We start from the raw sequence: 11,453 nt of genomic DNA, 5'->3' as shown, positions 1-11,453 counted from the left end.
GGGGCAAAAAGTGTGTAATAAAAAGTAGTAGTAGTTTTTTGCTTAGTAGTAGATAAGTCTAGTAGATAAGTCAATTTAATAAGCCTATGTTATGAGTTAAGCAATCGTGCTTTTTTTTTTTTTTTTTTTTTTTTTTTTTTGTAGTTCCCATTTTCTACTTTAATAAATTCTTATTTCCCAAAAAAGAAAAAAGAAAAAAGAAAAGCTTAATACTTAAGGAAAACAGGAAACCGACTGGCGATATTTTATTTAATAAGTGGGGGATATTATAAGCTGGTAGTGCAGCAGACCCGCAATTACGTATTGACATACGGTCTCGGGGAAGGTGTCCTGTGGGCCCTGTGGCCGTGTGAGTGTGAGTGAGAGATATACGCGCTCGCGCCTATAAATCAATTCCTACTTCTTCCACCTTGCACCTCTTTCTCTCTCTGAACGAATCCACGGTCTTACCAATCTGGTATCTCTCTCTCTCTCTTTTAATTTCATTTTCTTCGATTATTTATTTATTTTTTTAAAAAACTAATAAGTCATTTTTTGATTGTTTAGATTTGAGGGTTGTAGAACAGAGAACTGAAGAAGGGCGCGATGGTTAGGAGCGTAGAGAATGGAGGAGGGGCGGTGGAGATCTCGCCGGACCACTTCGATCCGACGGCTGTGGTCCCTGAGCCGTTGCCTAAGGTGGTGGAATCCGACGCCGAATTAGTGAATGGGAAATCGAACGGCGACAGAGAGATCGTGTTGGGGCGGAACGTGCACACCACGTGCCTGGAGGTGACGGAGCCAGATGCCGATGACGATTTCACTGGTGATAAAGATGCATTCATGGCTAGCATCCTTGCTCGCTATCGAAAGTCCCTCCTCGAGAGGACCAAGCACCATTTAGGTAATTTGTTATTAAAAACATGGAATTTCTTCTTTTCTAGTATTATAGAAAATTGTTGCTTTTGATCAACATTATTTGAATTCCTTATTCATTTTCCTACATTTTTTTTTTAATGCCAAGTTAGTGTTAGTCATGGTATTGCCAAATCTAAGGCATTGTGTGCACTATGTATTACTTTTTAGTCCAAACTTGGGTTCTCTATGGATCCTTAACATCCGATTTGGAGTCAGCTAAAAATTTCATTTATAATAACATGACTAAATTTTATTCAAGATATTGGATTATTATTATTATTATTATTATTATTATTATTATTCTGTTTTCACGTATAAGCATGTCTGGTTCTTCCCTGAAGTGCTATAATATTCTCTTGCAACAGGCTATCCGTATAATTTGGACTTCGACTATGGTGCTCTAGCGCAGTTGCAGCATTTCTCCATTAACAATCTAGGTGACCCTTTTATTGAGAGCAACTATGGTGTCCATTCAAGGCAGTTTGAAGTTGGCGTTTTAGATTGGTTTGCTCGTCTATGGGAAATCGAGAAGGATGAGTACTGGGGATACATCACAAATTGCGGTACTGAAGGCAATCTTCATGGGATTTTAGTTGGGTTAGTAATGTTGAGCTTTTGGCCTGGTTATTTTCACTTTTACATCATTAAAAAAAAAAAAAAAAAAAATCTCTTTTTGTCTGAGAAGAGTGAAACTAAACATAGCTCAACTGTGCAGGAGGGAAGTGTTCCCAGATGGGATTTTGTATGCGTCACGAGAGACACATTATTCTGTTTTTAAAGCCGCACGAATGTATAGAATGGAGTGTGTGAAGGTTGACACTCTGGTCTCTGGTGAGATTGATTGTGCAGATTTTAAAGTTAAACTACTAGCTCATAAAGACAAACCAGCCATCATCAATGTTAATATAGGTCTCTCTCTCTCTCACTGCTTATCTTAGCACATGAGTTTCTCCTTCATTGAACTGATTTGATGAATCGCTCATTGCAGGTACAACTGTCAAAGGAGCTGTTGATGACCTCGATTTTGTAATACAAACTCTTGAAGAAAGTGGATTCACACATGATCGGTTCTACATTCATTGTGATGGAGCTTTATTTGGACTTATGATGCCTTTTGTCAAACGTGTAAGTATTCAATTTTCAACTCCTGTTGTTGAGGACAGGAAATTATCACCACATGCCTTTTACATTCATTGTAAATACCCTGTGCATGTAGAAGGCATTTTGTTCTTCCTTCAAGATTTTGAAGTTTATGAGGTGTGATTTCTATATGTCCTAAATGTTTATCATGGTGATATTTTTAAGAATCTATCTTTCATATAAAAACTGGAGTAGATATAGTGGTAATGATGTCCTTTTATAAATCCATTAAATGGATAAACCTGAGTTATTCATGTTTAGGACTCATGATTAACAAGTGTAGAGAGTTTCTATGTTCCACTTTGTCAGTGAATCAAAGTTGAAAGCTTGTCCTAGATATAGCTGTTGACCTTATGTTGCCTTTCCCTCGTGTTTCCTTCCTCATATTTAATTATAACCTTATTCAAATCTAGGCAAGTTTCCTTTGGCTTATTTTACTTGCTGGTGAACAGGCACCAAAGGTTAGTTTCAAGAAGCCCATTGGAAGTGTTAGTGTCTCTGGCCATAAGTTTGTTGGATGTCCAATGCCTTGTGGTGTTCAGATAACTAGGCTGGAGCACATCAATGCTCTTTCAAGGGACGTTGAGTACCTTGCTTCAAGGGATGCTACAATAATGGGAAGCCGCAATGGTCATGCTCCTATTTTCCTCTGGTACACCCTCAACAGAAAAGGTTACAAGGGATTCCAGAAAGAAGTCCAGAAATGCCTTAGAAATGCTCACTATTTGAAGGACCGCCTACTTGATGCTGGAATTAGTGCCATGCTAAATGAGCTCAGCAGCACAGTTGTGTTTGAACGACCTTGGGATGAGGAGTTTGTTCGCCGGTGGCAGTTAGCTTGCCAAGGAAATATCGCACATGTGGTGGTGATGCCCAATGTCACCATTGACAAGCTGGATGATTTTTTGAATGAATTAGTTGAAAAACGCTCTACTTGGTATCAGGATGGAAAAGTTAAGCCCCCTTGTATTGCAACAGAGGTGGGAAGTGAGAATTGTCTTTGTACTCTGCATAAGTGACTAGTCATTGGGGAGGGAGAGTCGCCCTTGCACTCTCTACCCGAGTGAATCTTTGTTCTATTCAAAGCTTTCCATTTGGTTCTTGTTTTATTTGAAATAAAACGCTTGATTCGAGTAGAATGTAGGCCCCTTCCTGAGGATTTATTTTTTTTCCTGCTTCAGTGTAGCATTGTAATGACTTTAGCAAAAACAAAAAAGAATTTTGCCATATTTTTGAATCATGATTTAATTTAATTATTTTTATTTTTATTTTTTGCTTTAGACGATTACATTGGATAAACTAGTACACAACCATCTGCTAAACTAGCGTACAGGTTGAAAGCTGATGAGCATCCTAAACAAGTAAAATAAATAAATGTTTTAAGGGCTTTCCCAAAAAGTAAAAAAAGAATGTGAGCGCTGGCAGTGCATGGCAGTTTATTATATTTATACATGACGAGTCTAGAAAAATCATTAAGGTCATTCATTAATATGGATGACCTTACATCATTAGTAGGTCATCAAAGATAACCATCAACACATTTAATAACGACCATCAAAGGTCTTAAACTCTTATTAAGACAAAGAACATTACAATCAAGGTAATAATCACTGTAATTTATGTACAACAGCTACCTAAGTTATTTATAAAAGGGACAATTTGTCTCGCTAGTTAAGGTACGTCAAAAACTATTAAAAACACTATTTATATACAAAATATATGGGTTAATACTAATTTAAGTATCGGAGGCTCCCCACCGAAGCAACTCGGTGATCTCTTCGATTTATCTCTCATTTATCTTATAGGTCTAACAAGATCATCTAATGCTTCGGATTGAACGAATGACCTAACTGACGATTTTGGCATTATAGGTTTGGCACCATTTGCGGGAAAGCGATTAGTCACCTAGCTCTTCTTATAACAAAGGGTTCACTTGGTTCAATCTAGAGTACCTCATGGGATGAGATTCAATGATTATCTCTTTACTCTACCCATTTCTAGTCATCTAAAATTGGGTTGAGATGAGAAGGATAAAGAGATATTACCAAGACACCATCGTCGTTAAAACACGACTTGTCAGCCAAATGAATAGACGATGATGAGAGAGCCTAGATCCAAGGTCTCAAATCTGTTGGCCTCTAGTTTGAGGGTCTGGTTGAAAGACACCTCAAGTGATGTCGTTACCAAAAGTGTGACTCCCAACCACAAGACATGATTGGGTTGGTCTACGGCGACGTAAGAACTTCACAACCTGTGACCTTCTAGCATGACACAGTACACAAGACAACGACAGAAATTAAGCGACTTTGGCAGACCTCACAGGAATGGCCTAGCTCCTAGGCCTTAAGGTAAGCTGTGTTGTTTCTCATCTTGTTATATGGTCTTACATCATCTTGTTAAAAGATCTAGAATACTAGAAGTCTAAAATCAAAATAATAACCTCGTCTAAAACTTTAGAAACATAACAAAGGATTTTATTCTATTAAATATACTTTTGTTAAAAAATAAAAAGAAGAATTGATTGTAGGTGGTCATATAATTTTCGGCCACCCAAGTCAAATATGATGAAATTATTGTAAGAGAACTTTCCTTTCTTAGTTTCACTGGTCCCCATTGTTTTTAGTTTGCATGAAAGGTGGAACCAAAATTCAATAGGACATAATTACCTTACCAAAATTATGATCTTAATTATAGGCATTAAAAAAGAAAATGTAATGAATACCTTGATTCTGCACACTTCAAAGAAGATCAATGACTAAGAAGTTAAACTGGTCTCTTTGAGATCCTTGCCATTAAAGCCAAATATAATTATATAATATGGCCTAATTGATATCCTAATAATGGCTCCTGCTATAACTAAATCAAAAGTAGACTGTTTGTGTTCCTTTATGGTATTAGATTAATGGTACACTAAAGAAGAAAAATAAATGGTACTCTGGTAATATCTTGGTTAATATTCACGAGTGATAAAGCCACAAAATAAGGCCATCCCCCAAATTTATGTGTATTTATTGGTGGTGAAAGTATAGTAGAAAATGCATAACATAGTTAGAATGCTCTACAGTCAGTTACACATGAGTTATTAGTCTGTCAGTTGGTTAATGAAACTTTGTTTTTCAAGGAAGAATTCCAAAAAGATTTAAAAGAAACCTTTAGGAATAAAACGCATGAATGGCGTATTCGGCCTTGCACTGTTGCACATAGAATAATTTTCAAAGTGAATGCAAGGTGGGAGTGAGGTTGAAAGACTCAGAGAATTATAAAATTCAATCATTACAAAATTACCACAATAGTTAAGCATAAATCATTTTCAAAATATTATGAAATTTTGTATCTTGAAATGTTCCACATTAATAAAACGAACAAAATTTACTGTTCAAACTTTTCCATGTATAAATATATGTTGTTTTGACTTTGAGAATGAAGAATTTAAATGGTTCCATCTATACCCGACCATGCCTTCGAGCATTCAAAGGGAAAAATGTGGGACTCTCACGGTGTCACAATCCACATGTATGATTCAATAAAAGCGGCTATACAGGTACAATGTTTTTATTTTTTGCTCGCACTAATGACATCTCCAGAGTAAGTACTTACTCACATATATGATATACGAGCAAAGCTTACTGTCTCTAAATACTGAATAATATCAAATTATTTCCATGTGATTCTATTTGAGGCAGATTAAACCCAAAGGAAGAAAAATACAGATACAAACCATGACAGGCCATTCTTTTGGTCATCATCCAACAAAAAATGTACCTTTCATATTTGAACGGGGGCAAACCCTCGGGATATATCTACCACTTCAAATAGCAGGAGCAAAATATAGCAACGATGCAGCCCAGTTCTTGGTCCTTAAGGTCAGATTTAAACATATCTTTTCCCTTTTAGTTCTCCAAGTATTTGCAACAACGATTGAAGTCAAGTGTTAGGCATAATGACAAATATCATTATTGCCAAATAAAAAACCTAGTTGTTTAAGAAATTTAAAATAAGATCATAATTGTTTACCATGATAAATATAATGACTATTTATCATAATGGCAAATATCATTAAACACACTTAATTCCAACACTCTTTAAACACTTTGCCAAGTGCTATTTAGTTGCATGAGAATAGGGTAATAATTATGAAAATGATTGTTGGAAAGGCAAATTGCTAAATTACAAGATTAGTACAAACATGCACAATTGACACAAAAGGCTAGATAATTTCTTGCTAAAGTTAAAAGGCTTGATTAGTAATATCTGCTCTAGCTAGTATGACCTATTTTAGACTTTCAATCTCTAGCCGATCAAATGATCTTAAGTTTGTCCATTTCTTTTGCTATTCTACTATCGCCAAAACAAAGAAAAAAGTGGAAATGGTTGAATTACCTATAGAGCATGCGCTTTATACATAAAAAGAAATTCCAAATTTTCTAAGGGGATGTCATAATTTGACAAAGAAAAACCTCCAAGAAGAAAATAGAGATACAGCTAAAAGTTGTGAAAAATCTATCTATATCACAAATGACGAGTTTAACTCTGGTAAATTATGGAGTTGTGCAAATCCAACAAAGAAGAGTATAAGTAAGAGTTCAATGACGAAGAGTTCGTCAAGAAGACTACAACAATGAAAAGATCGAGGTATGTACAAAATAGTATCGAGATTTAAGGTCTTCTATTGAGGTAACTCATTTCTTTCTTTCTTTTTAAATTATCCATGAGATTATTTTATTGAAACTAAATAAATATCAAGTTTGCATGATTATTACAAATGTATATGTGGAACATGTTGAAAATATTGCTATAAAATTGTTAGAATCATCACAATCAATATGACTTCATTATTAGTAGCCTATGTTTCATCGTCACGAATTTGAGAATTTCTATCAAGTCTCCTAAGCTTAAAATGCTAGATGATCGTGTTCACAATATGGTCATGAGTTTAAGTCTTAATAAATTTCTGTTATCTTCGTCAACTCACCAAAATATTTTTAAATTGCGTTAAATATTATAAACGATGCAAGCACCTAACAAAGACCGGTTTAAAGAAGCATATAGTCAAATAGCTTCAATTTTTATACTTCTCTATAATTCATATAGAATGCACTTCGTCTTGTATAGCATGCAAATGCATATTTGTACATTGTCATGCAGTTAGCACTATTGAAGTGACTTAAGCATATAATTAAAGAAGAAGGAAAAGGAAAAGGAAATCGTTATTACAAACAGCAATGACCAAAGTCGCTAAAGCACACCCAAAAAACAAAAAAAGGGTTCCAATCATGATAGACTATTCCTCTAGTAGTCAGAAAATGAGAATTAAACTTTCCACGTTTGAACGGGGGCAAAAACGTGGCCTAGTTTTTATGCCTTCAAAATTTTTTTTTTTGAAGCAAAAGAGATCTAGGCCTTAGACATGAAGTATCATGTTAAGCTTAAAAAATCTTGAAAAAAGAAGAGCTTGTCAAGAAGATCCCAGCAATAAAAAGATTAAGGCATGTGACAAAATAATGTCGTTATTTAAAGTAACACATTTATCTCTGTCTCTTTTATATTCGTTTGTAAAAATTTACACCTAGTAAGATTTCATGCAAAAATGTATGTACTACTAAATAGATCACAAAAGAGGTAAAATTCTAGGATTACAAGAAAATAAGAAAAAGGCCCACCTAGGCCATTGGTAACTTATTATTTATGTATGAATTGTTCTAAAATTCTTGTTTAACTAAGTCTTGGCAAGTGCATGTGCTACTTAATGTAGATATCAACATGGCCTTAAGAAGGTCCAAAACGACATAGCGTTAAAGAATCTTTCCAGCAACAAGTGATAAAATTCTCTAAGGGATGTAAATCACATGACGAGACCAGTGATAAAATTCTCTAATCTAAGGGATGTAAATCACATGATGAGACCAATGATAAAAATTTCTTAAATGGATGTAAATCACTGATGAAGCCAAGTGATAAAATTCCTTAAATAAATTTAAATCACCTAAAAATGGCTAAGTGATAAAATTCCTTAAAATGACGTAAATCCTTGACGAAGCCAAGTGATAAAATTCCTTAAATGGATGTAAATTATCTAAAAATGGCTAAGTGATAAAATTCCATAAATGGATGTAAATCACTAACAAAGTCAAGTGATAAAATTTCTTAAATGGATATAAATCACTGATGAAGCCAAGTGATAAAATTCCTTGAATTTGAATGGATGTAAATCACCTTAAAATGGCTAAGTGATAAAATTCCTTAAATTGATGTAAATTACTGACGGATCCAAGTGATAAAATTACATAAATAGATGTAAATCATCGACGAAGCTGAGTGATAAAATTCCTTAAATGGATGTAAATCACTTGAAGACAAGCTAAGTGGTATGACCCCTAAAAGGATATGGATCACTGCGACGAGGCTAAGAGAGGTAGACCATAAGGCAAAGGTCAAAAAAAAAAAAAAAAGTTTGCGTAGCAATTAATGGAAGATGATCATCATAGCCTGAGCATTTTCGTCAGCCTCCATTTCTTTATAGACTCAAAGTCCAAGTTCTCTAAATTGACCCTCGAACCATGCTTCACTAAGTACCTCCTCAGCAATTCAAACCCGTTGAAGTACTAGTTGAACAAAACAATATTGTATTCTTCAGTGAGCTGGAACGCTTAGATGACCTTGGCAGTCGCAATCTTGATCTTCTAATTGGCCGACTAAAGCCGCTCGTCCTTCTACACCGTCAACAACTTCTTGGTCAGAGCTTTAACTTTTTCCTTCCACAAAATGCAATCACTCGGCGAACAACAACGGAAAACATCAAGTCTTCCCTAAAGCCTCATCATCAAAACAAAAAATGCCATGGGCAAGGTAATATAAACACTTTAGCATTAATATTTAATTAAATTGATAGAATAAAATTGTGCCATCAACGGAGGATAAAAATTCTTCACACAAGAATATAAATCTTGAAAGAACAATATCATCCAAATATCAAAATTCTTTAAGCTACAAAAGAATGATGAAGGAATCCAAAGAGGACACTAAAACCTCACACATGTCATCCAAAGAAATTAGCTCACTTTTAAGCTATTATCCCTCGAACGTCCAAAAAACCTTCAAAAGGCGGGTACTAAGAGGTCGTCATAGAAATACTAACATTCCTGAAGAAGAAAGTAGTTGAAGATAAAGAAGCCTGAATCTAAATAAGTCAAGAACATTCCCTAAGCCTGACCAGCATAAAGCAAAATCAGACTTGGGAATGGGGGGCAACTGATGAGTCCAGAAAAATCATTAAGGTCGTCCATTAATATGGACGACCTTGCATCATTAGTAGGCCATCAAAGATAACTGCTCAACACATTCAATAATGACCATCAAAGGTCTTAAACTCTCATTAAGACAAAGAACGTTACAATCAAGGTAATGATTACCCTAATTTATGTACAACAGCTATCTAAGTCACCTATAAAAGAGACAATTTGTCTCGCTAGCTAAAGTACGTCAAAAACTACTACAAAACACTATCTATATACAAAAGATATGGGCTGATACTAACTTAAGTATCGGAGGCTCCCCTACTAGGAACAACCCGATGATCTCTTCGATCTATCTCTCATGTATCTTGCAAGTCCTACAAGATCATCTAGTGCTCCGGATTGAACGAATGACCTAACTGACGATTTTGGCATCATCAATACATATCGATAAGTATTAGTTTTCTTCTTTTGATAAATAGAAATATTGGCTCTAGATGAAAATACTCGAGAGAAGATGGAATGGATATATGTATGTGTGTGTGTGTGTGGTTAATTGCAAGTTTATAAAAAAAATATGGTTAATTGCAATTTGCCAGTGTGTTGTGAGCAATTTCCTGCAACAAAATACAAAAGCAGAAGCAGTTTAACAAGGTGGGATGTTATGTTAATTATGGTACTTGGTAGTAAAGAAGTTAAAACATTGGGGTGAATCCGTTTCACAGTGTTTTAAATCTAAATTCTAGGCCAGTATCAATCATTCTCACATTGCCCATGATTTTACAATATTACTAGGAGAAAGCCCTATATTGATATAAAGTAAATAAATAAATAAAAAACCACAATCCAATTACCAAAGTGATCTCAAATATTTCTCTTTGATCCTGAGGGACTTGGATTACCTTAAAGAGCTATTATGTAGCAATGTTAAGTTTAATAGTCCCTTCAGGAGGAGGGGTCCATGAAATCCAATGTGATTGCTTAATGTGAGAACCGTGTAATCGAAGTACAATAATAAAATTATGTAGCATGTTGAATGGTGGTATGAGTAACTTGTGTGATTGTGGTGTCCGTTTGTTGGAAAATAAATTTATTTCTATATATCCAAATCTTCCAAATCGAGAAAATAAATAGTGAAGGTCATGCAAAATATTGTTGATAGATGATGAGTCGGGAAATTACCATATATCACATATTGTAATGGACGACCAAATCGCCATAAATAAGGCATTCAATGCGGAAGCTGTTACGATTGGGCAAAGCAAGAAATAAAACAGCTCAAAGACTTCCAGTTTTCAGCATTAATCGCCGTAGACGTTATCTAGACAAGCAGTTAAGCCACCATTGAAGGCCCTCAACGGCTAGAAATGCAAAGGCATATATAAAGCACATCAAACCTAGAGCAAAGGTACATAATATACACCTATCATCACAGATACTTAACTATTGTTCTCTCTCTGCATTTGACTTTTTCATCAGAGGTTTATTGGCTGGCACCACGCCAATGACCTATTCGATTCACTTTCTTGTTTCTTGTAGGGATCCTCGGTTCCATTTGGACAATCACAACTACTAACAAACTTGGCTTCATTAATAGACATATTAAAATGACAACATTCGAAGATGTTATTTGAAGAAAAAAATTGGTCTAGGTTACCTTAAGAAAAGAATTGGTAAGTTAGGTGGTTGCAATTGATGTCATTTCAATTGTGTCCAACTAGTGACGAGGAGACTTAGAAAAGTCATATCTAAGGAAACATCGTAATTATGGACATGAATGAGAGAATAAGACTGATTTTGTAATAATGCAACTATGTGCAGATTAGAAAATCATTAGATTCTCCTATCTTATGATGACATGATACTCTCTTTCCTTATAGTTATAGTAGACTCCATTATGATTTAAATTTGTGGATTTATTATGAATGTGAGAGGAGAGCACCATATCACTTTATTCTTGGAGTAACTACAATTACTTATGAGAAAACTAGTCAAGATGGTGCTTGTGATGTCCAAACAAAAAGTATAGAGACACTTAGCACACACTTTACCACAAGTTGTACACATTTACAGCGGTTATTTGATTAGTTTTCAAAAGTATCAGTGGCAATTCTCGCTCCTCATGTGTAAGTGATATAAGAGCATTCACATCAACAGGTGTAAAGATGGGCATAATACAAAAAG

The 11,453-nt window shown here is 35.0% G+C and overlaps 1 protein-coding gene across 1 annotated transcript; it reads left to right on the top strand.

Moving 5' to 3' along the window:
• The first annotated feature begins 316 nt into the window (after positions 1-316).
• On the top strand, positions 317-3,274 carry LOC142621550 (serine decarboxylase). Its single transcript, XM_075794835.1, has 6 exons — positions 317-457; positions 547-883; positions 1,263-1,494; positions 1,613-1,806; positions 1,886-2,022; positions 2,490-3,274. The coding sequence occupies exons 2-6, from the start codon at positions 586-588 to the stop codon at positions 3,054-3,056; spliced, it is 1,428 nt and encodes a 475-aa protein (XP_075650950.1). The 5' UTR covers positions 317-457; positions 547-585; the 3' UTR covers positions 3,057-3,274.
• Positions 3,275-11,453: the final 8,179 nt, after the last annotated feature.

This window comes from Castanea sativa, chromosome 1, assembly GCF_040712315.1.
Source record: "Castanea sativa cultivar Marrone di Chiusa Pesio chromosome 1, ASM4071231v1".
Lineage (NCBI taxonomy): Eukaryota > Viridiplantae > Streptophyta > Magnoliopsida > Fagales > Fagaceae > Castanea > Castanea sativa.
This window is presented reverse-complemented; position numbering and strand designations above follow the sequence as displayed.

Coding starts and splice junctions, on each gene's coding strand:
- LOC142621550 (XM_075794835.1), top strand. CDS start 586: ATGGTTAGGAGCGTAGAGAATGGAGGAGGGGCGGTGGAGATCTCGCCG. Junction 884..1,262: donor GAGGACCAAGCACCATTTAG/GTAATTTGTTAT, acceptor CTCTTGCAACAG/GCTATCCGTATAATTTGGAC. Junction 1,807..1,885: donor CATCATCAATGTTAATATAG/GTCTCTCTCTCT, acceptor CGCTCATTGCAG/GTACAACTGTCAAAGGAGCT.